General features: G+C 42.6%; 2 protein-coding genes across 12 annotated transcripts in view; both read right to left on the minus strand.

Annotated features, from left to right (window-relative positions):
* Positions 1 to 2394, minus strand: part of GGACT (gamma-glutamylamine cyclotransferase) — a 48385-nt gene extending 45991 nt beyond the window's left edge. For 6 of the 10 annotated variants that reach the window (XM_040624283.1, XM_040624236.1, XM_040624264.1 and 3 more), the window contains exon 1: positions 2379 to 2394. The gene's annotated coding sequence lies outside the window, so the exon portion shown is untranslated. Of the gene's footprint in view, positions 1 to 1706; positions 1888 to 2060; positions 2162 to 2378 lie in introns of those variants that run through there. The other 4 variants (XM_040624257.1, XM_040624250.1, XM_040624240.1 and 1 more) reach the window with 3 other exon arrangements.
* Positions 2395 to 13775: 11381 nt separating this feature from the next.
* TMTC4 (transmembrane O-mannosyltransferase targeting cadherins 4) overlaps positions 13776 to 24665 on the minus strand; it is a 61324-nt gene continuing 50434 nt past the window's right edge. For both annotated transcript variants that reach the window (XM_040624220.1, XM_040624218.1), the window contains exons 15-18: positions 20429 to 20543; positions 19205 to 19317; positions 16252 to 16321; positions 13776 to 15054 (exon numbers count right to left, since the gene is read on the minus strand). In XM_040624220.1, the coding sequence (XP_040480154.1) occupies positions 14906 to 15054; positions 16252 to 16321; positions 19205 to 19317; positions 20429 to 20543 (447 nt within the window). In that variant the 3' untranslated portion in view covers positions 13776 to 14905. The remainder of the gene's footprint in view (positions 15055 to 16251; positions 16322 to 19204; positions 19318 to 20428; positions 20544 to 24665) is intronic.

A 24665-nucleotide genomic window follows, 5' to 3' on the forward strand; every position in this document is an offset into this window, starting at 1 on the left:
CCTCTCATCATTGCCTCTCCTTGGGACCCGTCCCTCTGCAAACAAACACTGCTGCGTTCACCTCCACACCAGTCTGCTGGGGGCCCTACCCTTGCTAAGGTGCCTGGCTAACTGTGGGTACAAAGTCGTCCAGTGACTCCACTTGGAAGAGCTGACACAGGCTGAAACTTTCAAGAGATCTCACTAGATAAAATTTAAAAAAAAAAATGAACAGATAATTTTAAAAACAGTAACAGCTTCTGTCCCTGTTCTCTTGTACTTTCTGCTACCCAAAATCTAAGACCAGCATGAATAACCACCCTCTTTAGGTCTGATGCTAACAGTGAAGACCCTCTTTGGCAAGGTCAACAGTCCAAAATGTTTCTGAACAAAAATCCACCAATTAGAAATTAATTTAACTTTACAAACTCGGCTTTTGCAATACAAATGCTCTCTACGAGGGCTGTCTGCTTATTCAGGAACTTCTGGCTTCTCCTGGGAGTCGTTTCAGGAAAACAAGGCATTTTGGGAAAATGAGGGCAAACGGCAGGAGCTCTCCATATTAGCATTTCAATAAATTGAATGAGACCAGGGAGACCAGTCTTTCGTTATAGCAAAAAGTACATAAGGACAGTGTGAGACCTACACTTTATATAGGTCAATCCAACAGATTTAGAGGCCGTCCTTTAGGTTTTTTTTGTTGTTGTTTTGCTTTTTTATTAGAGGGGGGAGGGGGAGAGGAAGAGGAAGAATCGTAAGCAGGCTCCACGGTTGGCCCTCGATCTCACAACCCTGAGGTCATGACCTCAGTGGAAATCAGAGTCCGAAGCTTAACCCACTGAGCCACCCAGGCGTCCCTGTCCTTTAGGTTTTTTTTTTTTTTTTTTTTTAAGATTTTATTTATTCATTCAACAGAGAGAGAGACAGCCAGTGAGAGAGGGAACACAAGCAGGGGGAGTGGGAGAGGAAGAAGCAGGCTCCCAGGAGCCCGACGTGGGGCTTGATTCCACAACGCCAGGATCACGCCCTGAGCCGAAGGCAGACGCTTAACGACTGAGCCACCCAGGCGCCCCTGTCCTTTAGTTTTTAATACATGATTTCTCCCTAGGACATTTGGCAAAATGATCTGCTTTTTAAAAAGTGGCTACAAGTCTCATGCATTTTTTTTTAATTTTTTTTAAAAGATTTTATTTATTTATTCGACAGAGATAGAGACAGCCAGCGAGAGAGGGAACACAAGCAGGGGGAGTGGGAGAAGAAGAAGCAGGCTCATAGCGGAGGAGCCTGATGTGGGGCTCGATCCCATAACGCCGGGACCACGCCCTGAGCCGAAGGCAGACGCTTAACCGCTGTGCAACCCAGGTGCCCCTCATGCATTTTCTTATCAGTTCTATATTAATAAAGCAAGCTTGGAGTCAAGAAGGTATGTTTAAAAAACCGTGCACTGACTGGGTTTCAAATGCAATTACGTAGTTAATCTTTGGCCAACAGAGTGAAAGAGCAAGGACCAGACTTGGTAATAAGGCAGCAAGAGAAATTTCTCCCCACGATTCAGATGTGTCACTAACAGCTCCAGAGAAACCCAAGGTCATAAACTCACAAATACCAGAAGTTTTTAGATTTCTTTGGCAGCTTTTGGTTTCCTCACAAACAGGGATCTCTGAATTAAAAGCAGGATTTCTGCAAAGTGTTAGCCTCATTCACCCGAGAGATCCTTTTAAAACTACCTTCTGAATGATCATCTCTCTCTCCTGAGGAACCCGCAGCGTCCACACCAGCAGACAGTTCCTAACTTTCTCCGCCCTCGCCCGCTCTGGCGCTGGTGCCCGTGTCCTGCCGCGTGCAGCGGCTCTGGGGACGCGTTTCGTGCCCGTGTGTCCCCTCCTTTCCGGCAGGTCCCGCAGGCCGCCCGCGGCCCCTTCACCGCCAGGCTCGGTGCCCGGACTCCTCTCCCCCGCCCCGACTCCCGCGGGCGCCGTGCACGGACGGACGTCCCGAGTCCCCGGCGTCCCCAGAGCCCCCGCGCGGAGGGAGCGGGGACAGGAGCCCCGGCTCGACCCGCGCCTAGCCCCTCCACCTACCGCAGAGCGCAGCGCCGTCGGGGACCGCCGACCCGGCAGGAGCGGAAATCTGAGGCGAGACTGGCGCAGCCGCCCCGGGAGGCCGCCCCCGGCGGCGCCCCCTGGAGGCGGGACGCGGCACCCGCCCGCCCACCGGGCCCTGAGCACACCTGGGCACGCGCTAGGACGCACGCCGCCGCGCACACCTGGGGCGCCCCGCCACGGACGCTCCCGCTCTAATGCGTCCCGCCTGGGGCCTCGTGGCGGCCTTGGCTCAGTGTGGGCCCCAGACACACCTGGGGGCACACCACAGCTACACACACAGCGATGAGCCCACACCTGGGAATGCATCCCGGAGGACAGGTACACACGTCACCGAAGGCTCACACTCGAGCATCCACACTGAGCGCTGGTATACTGGATACAGGTAATCATATAGTCGATACCAACACATATTTTCCGATTCTCCCTTTTAAAATAAAACAGTGGTTGTAGGGGACAATGAAAGAAACGACTTCCCGTTTGTCCGCTGGCTCCTAGGACTAAACTTGAACCCCAGAGATTAGAAGAGTGAAGACCAAAAGGTGAAGAGAATTTTTCTCTAGAGACTGTTCATTCTGGGTTTAAGCAATGCTCCTTTTGGGACTCAGGTGACAAGAAGGGCACAGAGATAGAAGTCTACTAATGTCACCTCTCCCCAAAGATACAAATATATAAGTAGTTACTGGAATAGCAATAATCCCCCTTAATCTTTTTCTCCACCTTCCAATTTTTCATGTATGTGGACTAGTGGAAATCTTATTACAATTTGATTTTTATCCAAACATTTCCGATAATGTAAATGTGGTTGTGTTTTGAATGGATGTACAATTCCAAAAGAAATCTAAAAGATCAGATTCATAAGCCATAATTTATTTCCGAAAGTTCTTTCTTGTCTTGAGAACTTCATGATTATATTAAAATATTTTTAAAAATCTTGTCTAGCATATATTTTTAACAAATTATTTGAAGAGTAGCAGTAATCATATTTTTTAAAAATGAAAAATGATTCTTTTTTTTTTGAGGAAGGACAAATTATGTTGGCAAAAGAAAATGAGCCAAATACATGAATAATTCCTCTGATGAAGGAAAATTAAAGTTGGTGGCAATGTGAGTGTTCAATTGCATTTAATGCCAGGTGAGGCTGAGGAATCTGACTCAGAGTAGGCTCTATGGGATGAAGTCTTCAGCCAACTCTCAAAAAATAACTCATAGACAAATAGTTTAAAGTCGTAGTTTTCAAAACGTCCCCAGTCCAGCAGTTTCCAAGCACCTAGGAATATAGAAATGCAAAATCTCAGGTCACACCCCAGACCTTCTGAATCACCAATTCCAGGAGTGGGGCCTAGCATTTTAGTGTTTATGATGCACTTTCAAGTTTGAGAACCATGATTTAGTGAAGATTTGCTCTAGTGCTTCTCAAACCGAAATGTGCATGTAAATCAACTAAAGATCTTGGTTAAAGATGCAGACTCTGGTTCAGGTAGACAGGAATAGGATCTAGATTCCCAGAATTCCTTGTGTACGGGTACACACAGGGACACTGTGTGAATACAACCGCCAAGCAAAGGCAAGGATGAGGACTGCCTTTAGGAAGGTGAGACTCACATAGTTTTTCAAGGAAACTGCGTGGTCAGTTACAAGCCCATGGCTTGTCAGCTTAGGATCGGTGGGTTACAGGAGTCAGCTGCTCTGGTGGGTTTAGGAACAGAGTTGACTCGTGGAGGCTGTCAGGTTGCATCCAAATTACATAGGTGAGTCACTGGCCGAAAAGGGTTCACCTACCATCAGCTGTTTTTGTGCTCATTCTGGTCCATTACTTTGCCATCGATAATCTCCCATATCCTCCAGGCTCAGGGTCAAGCCTGCAAATGACTTACGTAGGTCTAAAGCTCAGCAGACATTTCCTTTATTTAAATCAAATGATTTAAACCAACAAATTATCTGTAATTGGAATTATCCAGTTTGGCCATTGTTGTCTAACTCCAGGTGGGTAATTGCCAAGCTCTGTTTTCCAGGCTTCTGTGCAATAAGGTAGATAAGGTAGATGCCTGATTTATATTTATATTTGACTAAATACGCTGCTACTTTATGCGAAAGAGACTGGCCCTTCTCCCCTCCCACATGTCTCCAATATTGCAAGTACCACACTACGGGTAGGAACACATCTTCATCTTTTGAAACCGTAAGGAGCTTGAAATCTAGTAACACTAATAATCTAAATAACACTACAAAATCCACTGAAATATTATCAAATTATTCTAATAAATAATTTTAAAAAGTCATCTTTGGCCCCAAATAACCTACAACATAAATCTAACACTTGTTTTTGTATGGCCCATGAGCTAATGAGTTTTGCACTTTTAAATGCTTGAAAAGAAGGAAGACCACGTCGTGACACGTGAAAATTACATATTAACAGTTCGGTATTCATAAATAAACTTTTACTGAGGGGCGCCTGGGTGGCACAGTCGTTAAGCGTCTGCCTTCAGCTCAGGGCGTGATCCCGGCATTCTGGGATCGAGTCCCACATCAGGCTCCTCCACTGGGAGCCTGCTTCTTCCTCTCCCACTCCCCCTGCTTTTGTTCCCTCTCTCTCTGTCTCTCTGTGTGTCAAATAAATAAATAAAATCTTTAAAAAAATAAAAAAATAAACTTTTACTGAAAACATAGTCACACTCATTCAATCGTGGAGTCTGAGACCCACAAAGCCTGAAATATTTACCATCTGCCCTTTAACGGAAAGAGTTTATCTACCTTGCCCTATAGTTTTTTGCTCCAGCCTCTGTTACAATACCTACCTCTCTCTTCTGTAACTGATTTACACGACTGGACTCCCTCCTGGACTGAGTTTCATGAGGGCAGACTTGTATCCTTTGTATGAGTTTCCAGCACTTGCCACTATGGTACACAGAGGTAGGTATGCAATATTTATTTAAGTAAAGTTTACTTTTTGATCATTTTCCCATGTAAATCTATATGAACTTAACAAAAAGGCTTTGCAGTTCAACACAGGATCCATTAATTAGGCTCATTTAGAAAATTTGTGTGCAAAAAGTAGAAACAAATACATTCTCCAAATAATTGGATTCCTTGCTTCCATTTCTAAACCTGTCTCCAAAAAACTGTTGTTAAATTTGAAAGCAGCAGGGTTATTTTTTCCTTCTTTTCATTCTGTCAAGTTATTTTACTTAGTACAAGAGATCTCACTGCTAAACAATTCCCATGGCAAAGAAATTAATGAACAGAGAAAACCAACCTCGTGAAGCTACGTTCATTCACATTAAATTCAATCCTGGTATTTCTGGAATTAATGTTTGAAAAATGATGTGCATTGCTGTCAGATTTTTTATTTTTATTTTTTTGAGTGAGAGAGAATGCATGCAAGCAGGGTGGGGAGGTACAGAGAGAGAATCCCAAGCAGGCTCCATGCCCATTGCACAGCCCCATGAGGGGCTCAATCTCATGACCCTGAGATCATGACTTGAACTGAAATCAAGAGTCAGACACTCAACTGACCCAGCCACCCAGGCGCCCCTTGCTGTCAGATATTTAAAAATTAGGGGGTTGACTTTTTCTCCACAAAAGAAATTTAGTATCTTTTCTAAAAAGTCTGTGGACGTTTCCAGGTAATTGTGGTTGAAATGGTTTATGCTATTTCTTGCCCATCTTCTGTACTTCTAGGAATAACAAGCAAAGACTAAAGAGATTATATATGTAAGATTATTTCATTAGTTTTGGTGAATAAATCCCTAATCACGAATTGGAAAATAATCGTAATAACTCCCAGAAAAAGTAATTTGACCAATGAAATAGGCCATCCATCATGATGGAAGCTAATTACGTTGCAAAGAACCACTGTTAGGCCACACATCTATCTCTGAGCACATAATATGGCTGCCACTGTTCTTCCTAAAACCGGAATCAAGTAATTTGGTCCTGCTCTCCAAACAGTAACTTTTTTTTTTTTTAAGATTTTATTTATTTATTTGAGAGAGCAAGAGCGAGAGAGATCACAGAGGGAGAGGGAGACCCAGACTCACTGCAGAACGGGGAGCCCGACGTGGGGCTCGATCCCAGGACCCTGAGATCGTGACCCAAGCTGAAGGCAGATGCTTAGCCGACTGAGCCACCCAGACACCCCCAAACAGTAACTTTTTAAAGGAAATAATGCTCACCTGGTGCGTAGAAATGTAGACATTACAAAATAAAATGTAGCTTGATTCCCTTGAGCTGTTGATATAGGAAACGCACACATTTTGAGTGCTATTATGTGCGCAGAATAGGACTCTTCTCCCATTTTATCCCTTGAACAATAGTATGAAGCAGATGTTATCGTTCCCATTTTACATATGAAATGGCTCCAAAAGGCTAAACAATTCTCTTAAATGCATGCTGCCAGCAAACAAGAGTGGTAGCATTTGAACCCATATCCAGGTGAGCCCCAACCCATGCTCTGTTAACACGAGGGCTAAAATAGGGAAGTTGGGTAGCATATACTGAGATGTATGTCATCTGGCTAATGGTTTCTTTTATATTTGAACCTTGTTGTTAAAAGTACTAATTCCGATGCACAACCCTATATATATAGTTCTATCCATGAGGAGCTTTCATATACATGATTATGTTGGAGGCTTATTTCTGCATTGTATGATAAAGACCAGGTGGAGAATTTCCTTTACAGATGAAGAAGAGAGCTTACATCGCTTGCCCATTCTTACTGATGATTTCCAATAGCAATGTTCCTTATAGTCAGTGCTTTTCCAGAACAAGTTTTCTTAGTAAGAAAGCAGCAGTCAAGTCACCCACTGAAGGGGGCTATCTGACGTATCACTTCAGTGTATCCATGGGAAGAAGGTGGTTTCCTGTTTACTTTGCAGCTAGTAATCTGTTGTCTCAGCCTGATGAATGGCAGAGGAAAATTTTCCTTTTTCAGTCTGAGGTACGTTTTACCTTCAAAATATTTTGAAGGACTAGAAACCTTGAAAATATTTTATTTCCACAAAGGTGTTGGCATTTCAAACATTCTTACATTTCACAACAGATTATTAATTTTTAAAAATTTTTAAATTTTTTAATGACCATTTATATCAGCATCCAGACTTCTGTATAAGATTTAGGTTTTTTAGAAAAAAGGGTTAAGCATCTGGGAATGTTTGAAGACCGCCGGCATAGCCCAACCCTCTTTTTTCATAGGAGAAATTAGCAACAAAGCAGCAACCACCACTACCACCATTAATTTTATTAGAAGCACCTTAGACACGCAGTAAGTAATTAAGTGGCTCATTCCAGGTTCCTGGTAACTAATGGCAGGTTGGAAGTGTTTGTAACTAACAAAAAAATGACTTATGCCTTGAACTTGGCCCTAGGATAATCTCACACTCCCGGTCTCTGTTCTTTCCACTTTATCACCTTGTTTGCTGATGTCTGCACATTCCTAGACCAGTACTCTAAAAGCCGTCACCCATTTACTTTATAAGAAAGTTCTAGAAACGAGTAGTTTTGATTTTCTTTGAGACAAATCTCAAGTCCAGCCATCAAAATCAATGCTATAGAAATGTAGCTGCTGAGACGAATCTGTTTATAAAACACGGATAAAAGTGCAATTTAAATCTACAGGGAAAAACATTTTCTCACTTATTGCAAGTTGGAAGCAGAAAGCTTTATTGGTCCTTGAAAAATGCCATGTATTTAAAAATAAAATTATTAGAAATGCAGGGTGCTCAAGACAGTTTCGATAAACAGTGTAACAGATTTAAAGTGCTTGCGGGGCACATGGGTGGCTCAGTCAGTTAAGCATCTGACTTGATTTTGGCTCAGGCCATGATCTCAGGGTCGTGAGACTGAGCCCATGTTGGGCTCTGTGCTGGGTGTGGAGCCTATTTGGGATTCTCTTTCTCCCTCTCTCTCCCTCTGGCCCTCCCTCCCCCCTTCCCTGCTCCCCCTGGTCCTGTGCACACACATGCACTCTCTCTCTCTAAAAAAAAAAAAATTGCTAAACGAATCAGACTCAGAACATAGTGCTAAAAATATAAATCTGAGATTGTTTCTGGGACATTTAGTTACAGGACAAAATAACTTCAAGGAAATTGAGGGTTGTCCCCCTTCAATTATTTATTGAATATTATTATGTGCCAAACATTTTTCTAGGGCTTTACATACCTTTTCTCATTTGAACCTCCCAATAATTCTGTGAAAACAAGAATTTTTTTTATAGACAAGAAAGCCAAATTGCTGAAAGACTAGGTTACTTGCTGAACTAGTTTCCTGGGCTGCCACAAATGACCAGGACCTGGGGGGCCAGAAGTCTGGACTCACTCACTCTGAAGGTTCTAGAAGGGATCCTTCTTTGTCTCTTCAGCTTCCGGTGGCTCCAGGCCTTCCTTGGCTTGTGCCTCTGTCCTCCCATGGCCTTTCCTCTGTGTGTCTTTCTGTGACCTCTGTTCTTATTGAAACACCAGTCTTTGGACCTAGGGCCTGCCATAAATCCAAGATGATTTCATTTCAAAATGGTTAACTATATCTGTAAAGACCCTCTTTTCAAATGAGGTCACATTCTGAGGTTCCTAGTGAACATGAATTTTGGGGTGACACTAGTCAACCCACTACATTTGCCTAAAGTCACACAACTGATAAATGAAAGAACGGGATTCAGACTCAGGTGTAACACATTTTCCTCTCACATGCAAGCTTTAGGCAACCAAATGCCAGCTCTTTCCGGACAACCAGGAAAACAGTCACACAGTGTCTAGAATCTAGTGACGACGTGAAGGCATGGTTCAGAGAAGTCTACGTTGCACACCCATGGTTTAGCCAGTGATCTGGAAAATGCTGCCTCCCAAGTTCTTGCCACTCAGCCTTGCCCTGGAGCCCCCAGTCTCCCAGAACCTCTCTTGTCTGTTGGGCAAAGCAATTTAGCAATCACCTTGGGTACCTGAGTTTCCCTTATGGTGGTGTATCCTTCACGCCAATGCCCACAGCTTTATTAAGAACACATCCATGGTTTTCTTGAGTAAAGATTTCTCTGTGATGCCACATATGAAGTTCCTTTATGTAGAAGGAAAAATTATTTCAAACGATGTGGATATTTACAAAGTAGAAGGTGAAAAGTCTCTCTTGTTCCTACTTATTACTCAGAATTGGCCAATGTTAAGATAAACTGTAATCCCTATGAAAGTTTTAAGAGATTGGAAAATGAAAGAAGCAGCTGAGAGCCTTAATATTTAGTATCTTCGTTTGGCTTCTGTCCCCGCCATTATCTTCCCTGGTCTCTTTCATTCCAACCACCCTGTCCCACACGGGACCTTTGCTGCCTTCTACTTTGAACTAGACACCAGCTTCCGCTTTGTATTTTACGGGGAGCATTATATTAAAAGAGGCCATAGCCTAAATTAATATTTTCTTGGTAGAATTTTAGAGGTGAGGTAGATCATTTAAGACTGTGTGGGATTTGGGGGCACCTGGGTGGCTCAGTGGGTTAAGCATCTGCCTTCGGCTAAGGTCGTGATCCCGAGGTCGTGGAATCGAGTCCCGCATCAGGCTCCTTGCTCGGCAGGAAGCCTGCTTCTCCCTCTGCCTGCTGCTCCCCCTGCTTGTGTGCTCGCTCGCTCTCTGACAAATACATAAATAAAATCTTAAAAAAAAAAAAGACTGTGGGATTTTAAAATGAAGCTATAATATTCAATAATCATGTTTGGTATTTATTAATGAATACTTCAAGTAATATTAAGTGCCTCACTTTACCGAAAACCAGGGTTACTCAACTCTGGGAAACCTTGTACATGGGCCAATATGGTAAGTGCATCCCCTTATCCATGTACAATATGGCTGACCCTCGATGGGGTTTATGCCTCAGTGTCCTATTCCCCCAGATGCCCAGTGAAGCTTTCACTATGAGGCCCAAAGGAGAAGGCAGAGGTGACTGAACCAACATCTGCTCCTGTGAAATAGAAAATTCAACTTGATTCTAAGTTTCATTGCCTCCAGGAAAAACAGATTCACCAACTGATGGAGGATTTTGAACACAGAAGGAAAGAAATAGCTTGGCAACGTGTGACTTGGACAGCTACAAATGTAGAAGACACGAATGACTGACCGAGGGGGCCTGGGGACTCCCTGAGAGAAGTCCCCTGGAAAGGGGGCTCTTAACAGTGCTTAAGGGTGGGGCAACAGGGGCGGGAATCCCTTCTGTTTGCACTTTCCATGGTATCCCCAGCAGCTGGCACAGATGGCGCTCAAGAAAATATTTTGTGGTGGGGGCACCTGGGTGGCTCTGTCAGTTGAGTGTCTGACTCTTGATTTCAGCTCCCGTCCTGACCTCAGGGTCATGAGATCGAGCCCCATGTCGGACTCCCGGCTCGGCAGGGAGTCTGCTTGGGATTTACTCTCTCCCACTCCCTCTGCCCCTCCCCACTCTCTAAAATAAATAAATAAATCTTTAAAAAAATCTTAAAAAATATTTTGAGAAAAGTAACATAAGAATAGCAAAGAGATCCTTGTGGTGGGATTGTTCTAGATCTTGACTGTGGTGACCACACAAATCCTCACACATGGTAACATTTCATAGAGCTAAACATGCAAATGAGTCCATATAAAACTGATCAAATCTGAATAAGGTTGGTAGATGTATTGATGTCGATTTCCTGGCTGTGATATTGTCCTATAGTCACCCAAGTTCTAACCATCAGAGGAAACGGGGTGTAGAGTATCCGGAGCTCTCTATTATTTCTTACAACTGCATGTGAATCGACAACAGCCTCCAAATAAAAAGTAGTAATGTGAGAAAAAAAAGTAATGTGAGAGTAAAAACAATCTCAGGTGACAGCAATCCCAAATGTAATAGAATGTGGTCCAAGATAGACTGGCTCTGAAAGCTAACCCCAGCTTGTTTTTTTTTCTTTTTTTCCCCCTAAGTTTTTATTTAAATTCCAGTTAACATAAGCTAAACCCTGTTTAAAAGAGAGAGGCCCCTGAGGGAGGAGACACACCGGTCAAAAAGACAGACACGTGTGTGGAAATCTAGGGGTAGAAACTCCCCAGATGGGGACAAAGAAAAGAGAGCTGTGAGTTTAGTACTATTTGCTCAGGGGGGAGAAATACATGATGGGCCCCAAAATACAAATCACAAAATTGGGAGCAATGCCATGTAGAATGAAGGGGGCTCCAGTGACCCGAATATCTGCTGGACATCATATTTGGCAGAGCCTCTGTGAAGATTCTCATTCCCAAACTGGGGTTGGGCCAACCATACACATGTACAGATGTGTCTACACGTGTCTCTATGTGGAACTTGTAACGTACAGGGACTTTACCTCCTCTTTTCTAGAGCTAAACTCCAATCAGGTTTGGGTCCTGACTCTTGGCTTCTAGCAGTCTATGTTTAACCATACTAACACTATCATTCTCTCACCCATCCCCCTCCCATCCATCACCAAGTGACTCCTCAATATTTCTTAGATTAGTTCACATGTCTCCAACTTCACTGCCACTTGGTTACAGCAAGCCTCTTCAGTCTTCCCCGGGGACACATGGAGTGGTCTCTTGGCTCCAATTCCTCCCCCACCGACAGCCCCAAGTGATCTTAAATAGAAATCTGATCGGGTTGGCCCCTGCTTTGCAGCCTTCCATGGTTAAGGACTGCTTGGTCTGCCAACCCTGGCAACTCCAGCTCTGGTTACCTTTACCTGCTCCAGTGCGGGCCCCTCCCCCTCCTCCTTGGACTTTGTTCACCAAGTACCTGAGCTTTTTCACCAAAGGGCCTTTGCATGTGGGGTTCCTTATGTACGCAGTCCAGGTGTTCTCAACCGTGGCACTATTGACGCTCGGGGCCAGGGCATTTTCATTGGTGGGGGCTATCGTGCACATTGTGCAATGTGCGATTGTAGCATCTCCCACCCACCATCAGTTGTGACAACCAAAAACATCTCCAGGCATCGCCCACTGTCCCCTGGGGCCAAAATCTCCCCTGGGCGAGAGCGAACTTATTCCTCTCTGCCTATCAACTCTCAGTTAGAAGCCACCTTCTCAGAGAACCCCTTCAAGTAAGATCCAGTCTCCCTCTTCTTTTCTTAGTTATCTGACTATGCAATAATTATTGTCTCTCACAGTACTTTCCCCTACCTGAGGGCGAGGGGCCACGTCCACTTCACTCACCACTGTATACCCAGCATCTAGGAGTTTCTAGCACACAGCAGGCACTTAGATGTGTTGAATGAGGGAATGAGTGCGTTAAGGTCAAATCTGTTTGCTACAAAATCAATACGCTCCTCCAAAAATCCAAACTATCATTTATTGAGGGACTACTGGGTCAAGTACTTCAGGACCACGTGGGGGGCCTTATTATCTCCATTTTACAGGTGAGGAACTGAGGCTTAAGCAATGCTAAATGGCTTGCCTATGACATCACAGTGGGAGAACCCAGACCCAAATCTAGGTTTTCTCACCCCAAAGTCTAAGCTGATAGATGTGAATACGGACATGGATGTCCAGTGCTTTGCTGTGGGCTGAGGCTTTTATTCTGCATGATATTTTAAGTCCGTAATTTGAAATAAATGTAAAGACCATGCTTAAGAAACAGGATAGAATCAGAATCCTAAGGAGCCCCATCAAGGCAGCAGGCTAAGTCTAAGGATGAAACTTTTAAGAGAACTACTTGTGAGATGCATATAAACAGGGAAGAGATGCAGCAAACAGAACGACCACAAACTGCTTCGCAGGATTTTGCGATTTCACCATCAGGGAGGTCCAGGAAGAGGGTCAGGACGCTAAGATTCCCCAAACTGGAAACTTGCCCCATGTCTGTCTGGACAACCCCCCACCCTACCCTCTACTGTGATCAGCAACAAAAACATTAAAATAAAATTAGGGGGAACCCTGGAGACAGCATCCCGTTCCTGTGGCCGGTGGTGTGTTGGGCTGGGAACCCAAGTAGAGGATGACTGCCACCGAAAGATGGAAAAAGAAGAAAGAGCGCTCAGCTCTGCCGAGACAGAAGACTGCCCGAAGTATCAATCAAATTAATGACTGTTTTCTCTGGAAAGCAGACAGCCACGATGGAAATCCCCAGAGATGGAGCGGGGAAAGCTGAGGGGATTCCTTCTGCAGGCGGGGGTCCTGGATGTGCGGGTCTTGATTTGACACGCAAGTTTTAGCATCGGTAGAAAAAAAAAAGCCTGAAGGACTTTTCACAAGAAATATTTTTCTTTACTCTCAAAAGGAAAGCACTGTTTTGAAGAAAGAAATTTGCTTTGAAAACAAAAAAGGTCAACAAGGCTATAGTGCATCTATGATCTGCCGAGCTGAGCACTGAAAGAACATAAATAAGAAGGAGGCAGCTCCTGCCCCCGAGAGATCTATAAATCGTTACTGTTATTTTGGGACGTTTAAAGAAATGTGTGAAACACAGCACTTTCTTTTCTGATGTATGTCAAACACCAGCACTTTCTTTCCTGATGTACCTCAAACCGTCATAAGTTACAATTTCTAAATGGCAGTTCTATGCAGATCTGCCCCCCAAAATGTAAGCGTACAGAATTAAATACATCTCATTGTGGATCTGTTCATCCCATTCTCTAACCCTGGATAACTCCAGAGTGCAATCCTATTACATAGTCCCTGACGCCAAAGAGAAGCCACGTACCAGAAGGACGAATTGGTCACTTTGATTTCATTTTAAAGGGAAAGGAAGACAAAGTTCACTAACTTGAAAATCATCTATTAAGAGGGCAATGTGACATTTTTATACCAGTTTGTGTAATAATTTTACTGCATAAATCATTAGGTCAACAGCATACGCAGAATAAAACAAAGTAAACAGGATCGTTCTGATCAAGAAAGACAGAAAAAATTTCAATTCTTAAAAAAACCACAAACACCCTAAATGTGGCTCCATTTAAGAGAAAATTTACCTCTTGCATTTTCTGGATATAGTAATGACTATAGTTCCACTAAGCCAGATGGAAAACTGCTTTACAGCTAAAAACATAAAAAAGCAACTTACATAGATATGTAGCCCTCTTCACACTGGATATAACAAAAACAAAGACATCAGGCTGCCTGCTTTTGCCTAAAGCATGGCTTGAATTTTCTGTTAATAGTAACAGCTTATATAGAATATGAATACTACATAATTTCCTATGTTACGAAGCTGAAATTGGGAGAATCCAAAAATTATTGCAGGAGTGAGTGTCTTCCAATGGGGAAAAAAGTATATAAATATACTAAATGTTAAAATTTTCATTCTTCGTTCCGTTTTTTGCCCTGTTCAAAACATAAAAATGCAAATAAATACATTTCCTTACAAGTGAAGTTCATAGCACACTGTTGAAAAGAAAAGATTAAAAAAACCAAAATCTTCATTTACTCTTTCTTGTCATTAAATAAAAATTCTAATATACAGACGCATTCACTATTTATATAAATTGTAGGAGTCAGTTTGTCATTTCTTGCTCATGACTGACATATAAGAGTGCTCGTCTCTATACAACATAGCTCACACCCCAAATGCAGCTTTCATTCTACTGTAGGTCGCTCCAGATAATTTTTTTTCTCTTTTTTCTTTTTTAATTAAAAAAGATTTCATTCTTGGAATTTTAGAATTTACACTTGAGTCGTCTGAAAAAATACAATTTCAATGCAAAAACCACATCAAGCATTCAAGAGTATATTGCTGGTGCTGTAATCTTTTTGCATGTCTTTTTTTCATAGAAAAAAAAAACCCCAGAATAAAATAAACAACAGGTAAGACTTTTAAATGGTCAAACAAAACCACATCATGTTAATGACAGGCCTCATGCACACAAACAAACACAAAATGCAGGAAAAAAGGATCAGACGTCTTTCTTTTGCATTTGCTCCAGCTTTCTTCTTAACAGACCGTAATTCTCCTTAGTTCCTGATGCAGTGGGGTCAAGCTGCAGAGAGATTTCATAGTGTTTTTTGGCCAAGTCGAGATGTCCCCAACGATGATAAAGCACAGCTGAAACAGCAAGAGACAGATTTCATTGGAAATGCTTCTGAATACCTTGAAGTAGTCCCAAACACTCGTACAAAAAAAAAAAAAAAAAAAAAAAAAAAAAAAATTGCAGCACCTCTGCAAACAGTTTCAAAAATCATTGTTTAAAATAATATTGTTTGTACTGCAAACTTTATTTATTATAACCACACTCCCTGGTGACTGTCCGTTTAACCACCTCCAGCTACTCCTGGGGTTCTGCATATCACTACACACACCTATCTCCCTACAGCAGCATTTTTACGTAAAGAAGTAAAAGCAGGAGTCCACTAAGGTTGCTGGGAAATTTCCAGCAAGTCAGGCTGCACAGGACTGGGCTCTATCACAGCTCAGAGCCCTGCAGACGTCCAGTGTCTGAATAAAGATGCCCCTACATCTTCTGGCAAAATAGCAGCTTGTTTGTGGCTAGCTGGAAATAAGGGCTCTAACATGAAGATCTGACCAGAAAATGGTATCTAAAATCTAATTATTAGAATGGTAAAGCGTCTGATTACTATCGTGATTTTTTAAGTAAAAGTAACTTTTTACATGGGCAGAAGAACAACTGTTCCTGCTTTTGTGACTTTCGCGATGAGAAGCTGCAGAATCTACAGGGAACAGATTTGGTGCAAACATATTCACACGGGGAGCATTCTAAACATCGACACTGTTATGCTCCAAACATCTTAATTATTGAGATGTAAAAATGGAAGAAAGGAATTCTAGGGATAAATCACTGTAGATGCACATTTAGCCAAGACATGAGAGAACATAAGGACACGGAGGAGACCAGGCTATAATGGAAGGTCCACTAGGGAAGAAGGGAAAGGACGTACGTTAGACCAGAGACTTCCAAAGTACTTGTCAGCTTAACACTCTAGGATCTTTCATACAAAGGAGGAAAATCAAAGTCGATCATAGGAAGGGGAGAAACTGGGGGATTATTGGGGTTGGTCTGGTCATACAATTATGATTTGTAAATATGACTATTATATAGCTACCTTTTTAATGTGTTAATTCCTTAAAAAAAAAAAAACCCACATCTTAGAACCAGATTACAAAGGCCAGTACAGGCTAGACTTGAAGAAAACATTCTCCCAACATTGATTTTACAGAAATGCACCCACTTCTTTCAACCTAGGCGGAATTTCAATAGGATTCAAATTGAAAAAATTTCCTTACCCAAATTGCCATGGTAACTTGCAGCATTTGGATGAGCTTTAATTGCTTTGAGGAATAAAGCTTCAGATTCCTGGAGAATGATATAAAAAATAAGGTATAGCATGACGCAAAAGCCACACACAGTTTCGCTGCTTACGGTTTTCAAACTTTTAATGTCCTTGTTTTGTACCACTGTCCTTCTCCCAGCAACACCTGGGGAGGCCAGCGGGCCAGCAGGGCCACACCCTGTTAGGAGGTCCTGAAGGGCAGTCAGGGAAGTGTGCGACGGGGCAAAGGTGACAGGGCAGCAGTGAGGGGAGGATGGGGGGTGGAGAGCCACAGTGGCTGCTCAGAGAACATGGTATGCGAATGAGCTCTGCCACCTGCCTCCCGGAAGGGGATGGAATTTCGCACTTGAAGGAAGTAACTCTGTTCAGGGTGCTGCGGAGGGTGAGCCAAAGTCAAACGGCCAGGAAAGGGCTGGGCGGTGGAGGACACCCACAAAAGCGTCTTTTTCAGTCAGCATCAACGAACTCATTTCCAGGATTCTCAAGGTAGGAGCTGGGGCCAATTTAATCTCCCCCAAGAACTCACAACCCTGTCAGCAATCCATAAGTAGCCCATTCAGCTGGAAAAAACAAGCAGAGAGAATGAGGGAGGGACGGCCATCTGTCATCTAAGCGGTCACAGTACTGTATATGACCGTGACCAAACGCCCCTGATGGGTGTGAACTGATTCTTGTATAGACTTGCATTTCCTCCAAATCGTGCTCACCTCCAATCAGGTTGCTATGGGGCACGGCCAAGTGTCTTCTTACCCTATCATTATGGGACCGTGGCTGCCTGGATGGTCCCATTCGACCATAATACCAGGAAATAAAGATGCTTATGCTGACACCTGCCAGGGTAGCTACATTTGTGGTCCCGAAGGGCCACACATGCGTTAGTGAGTATCAAACACTAAGCTGAAACAATGAAAGTTGTTGGTTTGGGGATGGGTTTGCTCCTTCCAGCTGCACCTTCTGTGCATTTTCCAAGGGGGCTTCTCACATCTAGGATCACACATTTTATAAATTGTAGGAAGACCGGTTTCTTTGTCCTGCGATGGCCTGTAGTACTCCTGAGAAGCAGGCTGGGCATTTGGGCAAACATCTCTGAAACCATAACCTTTTAGAGAGAGCTGGCAGAGAAAAATTTGTATTTTGGAAATGTCATCCAAAAAAGGACTGAAAGGAGACATCAGGATAACACACAAGATGTCAGCAAACATCCCTTCCAGAACTCAGAGTCAGTGTCTACATTCCAAGTTAGAGTAGCTGAAACTCCTTCAAGGGAGTATAAGGTTCTTCTACCGTATTAGGTATGTTGGAAAAAAATCAAATGAAAAAAAAATCAATGGATTGTAGCTATGCTCTAAGTAGCTATGCTTTCTGAAAGACTGTCAAACATTACCATTTAGCCTAAAATGAGAAATAGGAAGGCCAGGGAATCCAAATTAACTTTAAAACTTCTTCTCTTTCTTTATCTTAGGCTCAGCACCCTGGCCTAGACTATTAGGATGCAAAATGTATAGAAAAAAATAGGAAACCCATTTCTCCATTCTGCTCTAGGGAGTATTTTCTACTTTCTCTGGGAAAAAAAGAACAATGTGAACTGGAAGCCAAATGAACTGTGGATTTTGTCCTCGTAATAGAATTCTAGTTTATAGACTGTGGGATGATAGAAAAATCAATACAGTGGTTACATAGGCTGTAGCTTGAAATGACCGGCTGTACCTGGTGGTTGCTGGACACTCCAGGGCCGTCCCAGGCTGACGGGGAAGGCTGGAGAGATCGATAGACGGGAAAACCACAAACCTTACCTTCTTCCCCCAGCTCTACACAGGTAAACCCCTAACAGATAAAAATTAACCCCCTCAAAAAGCATCTTTGGAGGAAAATCTAGGAATGTTAAAATGTACACTGAAGCTACTGAACTCCCTGATATTTAAAAATGAGAGACACGTGTGAAATATCTTACTGTTGTTGTGAAAGACTATGGGGATAATGATACCTGACAGGCAGAAGAGAGGGAAGTAACGTGGAACAAACATGAATTAATCACCTCCTTTAGGTCTCGTGTGCTCAAGATCAGACATAGCTCTGGATTCCAAAAGAAAATCCTTCTGTCACGAAAGATTAAGGTACTGCTTCTGGAAGTATGTTTTCTGTAACATCTGTGTTGGAAACCCAGGATGCAACGTGCCTGACTTTACCCCGCCGACTGAGACAGCGGCTCTTGTCGGGAGAAATCTGGGCAACGGCATGGAACACACTCCCCCCCTGGTTCTGATACACAAACTTAGAGTTTGAGATCACAGGCCTTAGGAACATTGAGTCCCCTTAGGGACACGGGGCATCGTGACCCTTCTGATTCACAGTCCACTCCTGGCCAGTCCTGGGAGCCGGGTTAGAAAGAGCCTGGGTCTAGTATCTTGTGGTTCCATTGGTCAGCCACTTCCAGGGCCTTGCGGATGACCTACGATGTAACTCTAGATGAGGAAAAACCTGGAGGCAGCCCAGAACTAGTCCTGTATTCCCCGTGGGCTGTGAATCCTTTAGTGCAGAAGACGGCACCAACGAATAAACCAGAACTCCAGCCCGACGGCCGGGGACAGCACCAGACAGCTTCGCGCGGGGCAGGGGTGGAGGGGCATCTGCTGCGATGAGCTGTCACTGCCTCTTCTTCGGGCTTCTCCTCCCCTCCCCACGTCGGAGCAACGGTAATGAACTCTGAGGAGAAAGGACATGAAGTCTGACCCTGCAAATCCATCTTTCGGGCGACTTCTCCAGGAAGCAAACTGACCAAGCCGCACCGGTGCGCGGCCCTCGCTGTTTGGGCCTAATTCTGAATGTAACGGGGCAGAAGTAACATTTATGGCTTCTGTCAGATGCTGGCATCGATCGCAAGAAATCGCCGCCTGCCGTTTACGCACCTTGTATTTCTGGGACTTGCCCAGCACGTTTGCCAACGAGAACATCAGAGAGTGATCATTAGGTATTAATTCCAGTGCCTCTCTTCCAACTGCTTCGGCTTGGGCTAAATTACCTGCAAGGAAAACATAGAAACACTTAAAAAACCTGTTAACATTGCACTGCTGTTTTATTCTGTCTCTGTAACAGTGCTTATGCGCATTGTACACGATGGTCATGAATAACTACTTAAGAAAATCAATGAGGAATGCATAACACACACGTACACGATACATACATAACAGACATGCGCACATACAACACACACACAAAACACAGGACACCACATACACACAACACACACATATACATACAAACAACACATGATACGATCCGTTGCAAAACACTGCGTCCAGCACAATTCTGACATAATATATAAACAGCCTTTGATTAAATTCTATAAAAGCATATAAAAACCTAGTTTCCATTTGTCCCCAGATACCAGTTACACCTAAATTGGAGGAAACAAGTCCTTAGAATAAGAGTATCCATAGTAACACTGTAATAACTGAGTATTTATCATATCGAAGTACACATTTTATACCCTCATTAGAAGCAAGTGTGTATCTCTTCTCCACACTGCTTAGATGGCTCACCGGCTTGAAATTCTGCCAAATTAAAACTATCATTTCTTACAGGATGCTTGGATTTTCAAAAGTAGGGGGGCGGAGTAACTCCCAGTTGATCGAGCTAAGATCCTGGCTGAGAAATCACATCATCAAGTCTGTTAGCATTATATCTAAAATAAGAATCCATGGCTCTGAGTGTAGGTTTAAGGGCATCTCCTTTAAGAATAGTCCATGAACTTAAGAGCATGGACCCTGCATTTATTAACCCCTAAAGCCATTATTGTTCACTTCTGCGTACCTCCAGCACCCTGGACAATGGACAGTGCTAGATCACGGGCTCCAGAAGAAATGGGATGTTAGCACCCATCTTTCCCCATGGCTCAGCACTAATTCTAAGCCAAGTGTCATTTTCCCACACATACGTATTTCAATATGTCAAAGGAAACTTTATTTTCTAGAAGAATAATTTTTGTCATGTAAAATATTAGCCCATATTAATTTTCTTTAATTCACACACACTAGAGAAAAAAAAAAAAGCACATATCATCAGTTTCCTAATTATCCAGTGACACGGCCCTGTGGTGCAGCGTCCCGATTGATGCAAGGCCCTTTCTGTACCTGTGTTATCGAGGAGGATAATCATGTTGTTCCAAGCCAAACTGTGTTCTGGCTTCAGCACAGTCGCGTTTCTCCACGCGTTCAGGGCATCCACGTGGCGATTGAGATCTGCATACTGAAAGTAAAGCACAGCCCTGAAAAATCAATATTCCCATGTCGTTGCTTCCTCTAAGACCTATCCAAAACCAAACCCCAAATGAAACAACGCCTAAATTGGGCTTACTGAGCTTCTAAGTTTTCATAGTCACTCATTTGATCCTCAAATACCTCAGTGAAGTAGATAACCATCCCCATTGTACAGATGAAACAACTGAGGCGCAGAGAAATTAAGTTCATTTCTCAAAGTTCCAAGTTGCTCAGAGTTCCACGTCTAGAAACGGTAAAGCAGGAATGAGCACCAGGTAGTCTAGTTCCTGAGCCTACAATCTCTTGACTGTAATTCATAAGGTAGTGATTCCAGGTGTCAAATAATATTTGAAACTCCTGGAGAGACATAAATTAGAAACCTAATCATTACTTTTTTTCTAGAAAGACTTCACATAGTTTATCTTTGATAAGGTATTAAAGGGGTAAATAAAATATTTAATGTGAGTAACAGCTACCTATGTCAAATTCACCTTGTGAAGAATGCTCTAGTAGGCTCTGCCTGCCTACGTCTAAGCTACATACAAAACGATGAGTGTGTTAGGCATACTTAGTAAACTCCTTGGAAAAGTCTTAAATGGCAATGTGAAAACCCTTGGCGATTTTTTTTTTAAGATTTTATTTTTAAGTAATCTCCACACCCAACATGGGGCTTGAACTCACAACCCCGAGATCGAGAGTCTCATGCTCTATGGACTGAGCCAACCAGGGACCCCTGCCTTGGCAATCTGAAGCCTGTTTGCCTCCTTTAGGAAGGAGAGAATTAATTATCTGTTGCTTTCTTTTGAGAGGGCCTGTTGTTTAACACTCTCAATGTATTAAACACGGTTAATAAGAGCATTCCGAGGGAGAAAGTGATGAATTTTTTTAGCAGGTGAACCTCTTGCCCTCTTTAACTCAGTTCAAATGCTCATCTCATTTGAATGAACTTAGTTCCTTTACCTCTGCAAAAACTACAAATGAGAACAATTTATCCAAGTTTAAGGCAATTTCCTTCCTCACTGGCAAGGGCGTCTTTTTATTAGACAACAGAAACATTTTGACTTTATGACCCACACAGCAAACAGGTTGCATATAGGTAAGGAAAAGAAAGGTTTAATTATGGAAACCCTACAAATATCCACTTGATGATGATGTCAGATTTCCCACGAGACGCAGAAACTCGAGTCACAATATTTCACCCCATAAGTAAGGAAATGATGTGAAAGATTCAAAAAGTAAAATAATTAGGGTGTTAATTACACCAATATTTAATTGCTTATATCTGAATTCCCACTGGTTTCTTGGTCAATTCTCTCTAGCAAGTGACATGCATTTGAGTCAGTTGGACAAAATGTGTGGTGACATTCTTCTTAATACACAGGCAAACCAACATAACTTCATTTACACAACAACAACAAAATTCCTCATATTATTATTTCTTCTTCTTCTTCTTCTTTACCGAAGAATAACAACAGACTGAATTAAGTAAAATTTGCTGTACTTTTATCTTGTCTCAACTTCCCCCTTCTCATAGCATCTGTATGAAGTGAACAAACACTTTAAGGAAAGCTGAGAACAATGGTGATTTGTCCAGAACTACCCAACCAGAAAGGGGACAGGTAATGCACACATTGTTTACCTATGAGCCCTACGCCCATCCTTCTATACCCTGCAAAATGCATATCTCAGGGTCCTTTGCCACTTGGCTCCTTGCTAGGTTTCTGCCAGTAGGAGTCACGGGTGACATCAGATCATTGGAAGAGGAGCCCTTCCCCCACTCTCACACTGTCCCTCCTTTTCCTTGGCTATGCATCTGAAGGGGCCATGTCTCCCCCTCCACAGTGCCAGGCTGGAAACATGATTTCAGCTCTTGAGATTACGGAGACTCCTAAGCCCTTATATTTTGGTGGTGCCATTTCCTTCTGTTTGTTCCCCCAATCCTACAGGGGTTTCTTATACTCCCAGAGTTAATATCATCTTTCCATTTCTGCTCATCCAGCCTTCCATCAATTGTCTAACCAATTCCCTACATTGACTCTTCTCTATTTAAAATACTTAGCATAGGGATGCCTGGATGGCTCAGTCCGAAGGGGTTGTGATCCCTGATCTCGGGGTTGTAAATTCAAGCCCCATGTTGGATGTAGAGATTACCAAAAAAAATAAATAAACTAAATACAATACAATAATTAGCATAGTTTCTGTTTTCCTGAATGGCTCCTGACTGATACGATCAGTCCTTGCATAATGAATCGTTTCTCGTTAGTATCTCCAGTCACTATTATTGAAATTTTCTAAAAGTAACATGTCACAAATAATCCAGCTTTTCCCAATTTTCTGTTTCATAAGGAAACTGCATTATATTCACTTCTTATATGGGCGCAGAAATCAAAGCACATTTCTGGCTCTCATTACTGAAGAGTGACTAAGAAGGATTTTTAAAAAGAAAAATTTAAGTTATTAAGTTTGTCTTATTCACCAACATACAAATGTGTTGGTTGAGCTGTTAAAGATTAAGCTCTTAACGCTTTTAAGCTGTCAAGCAGGCAAAAGCTGGATAATTAAACAACAATGGAGAGCAAAATCTTTAAATAAGCAACAACAGTTGACAGAAGGGAACACAGGAAGATCATTTCACGGTAGCATAATTAGTAAACAATACACACAGAGAGTGCTACAAGGTTTAATATACTTAATACTACAGATGATCCTCTCTGCGGAAGTGGGAATGAGTTCCAAAGACTGGAGCACATGGATAAAATCCTGACTTTCATAGTCTGTTTTCTTTTTTTTAGACCTAACTCTTACAGAGGGCTTATGTAGCATAAATTCTCTATTTTCCAAACCCCAATGAATTGCAGTGACAAACAGTTACTAGGGGAAGGAAAAAGCCTGCCAAATATTAGGCCTGAAGTGTAACCTAGAAGATTGTAGGCAGATACACTCACTTTGCAAACAGTAACCTAAAAAACTACCTCCAGAACAGAAGGAAAAAATGGAAGAATTCATATGGATATCAAATATAATGTCGTGCAAGTCCTAGTGCACTGGACACCGTAACTAGAAACAGTCATCCTTGCAAGTGTTCAGATAATACCCAATATGCTCCCATCCCCCATTCTCACTTCATTGACTTTGCAAGGATCCACTCTGCCTTGTATGTGATTGAAGTTTTTGGTCTCTGCTTGTATCATTATGGTGAGGTTTTACTGTCTTCCCACCCTCCTCCCCAGAGAGAACATTACAGAGGATCAAAATCTTCCATCCCAAATATACCACTTGGTTGTAAGGATTATTGCACTAAAGACATTTCAGATTCGACAGATGCAGAAAGAAGCCTTCCTGGAGCTTCCCTTATCTGACTACAAGCAGAAACAGAGACATAAGGACTGCCATAAATCCCCTCTCCTAGGGACGTTTTATAGCCAAGAAGAAGGACCCACACAAAACTTTGTTAGTTTCCACCCATATTTACCTTCTGACAGTTTGCCATCCTTAGAAGCCTAAAACCTTTTTCTTTCTCTTGTCACTTCTCTATAAATTTATTGTTCTTTGTTAAGATGCTATATAAGCCCAAGTTCTAATCACCCCTTTCAGTTGTTCATCACTAAGTCTTTCCCATGTGTATGCACAATGCTTCTCTGGATAAACTCTGTTTTTTTACTTGTTAATCTGTCTGTAGTCAGTCTAATTTGCAGGGACCCAAAGACCGAACCTAAGAGTGTGGAGGAAAGTTTTTCTTATCTGCCTTCAACAGCTTCTCGCTAGAATTAAGTTTCAGCTTTCCTTGAATCTTCAGGTTTCACAGAGAAAGCTGTTTCAACATCCGTGTATGTAACTAGATCGTAAAGCACAGAATTTTAAAACATAAAAGTAAACAGAAATGCAGGAAAGGCCAAGTGGTTCTGGAGAAATTTACGTGGGACAACAGGAATTGCCCGCTATCAATTTTCCTGGTTTAAACATCTTGCTGTTACATGGATTCAGTCACATTACTGTCAACTTCCTCCAAGCCCAGGGAGAAACAATTCCTCTTCTCCACACTAGAGTATGCATATAGAGATGGTAGAGATGGTATCTTCCCGGGATACATCATAACTGAAACACGTTTTCT

Source organism: Ursus maritimus, unplaced genomic scaffold (genome assembly GCF_017311325.1).
Source record: "Ursus maritimus isolate PB19 unplaced genomic scaffold, ASM1731132v1 scaffold_10, whole genome shotgun sequence".
Taxonomy (NCBI): Eukaryota; Metazoa; Chordata; class Mammalia; order Carnivora; family Ursidae; genus Ursus; species Ursus maritimus.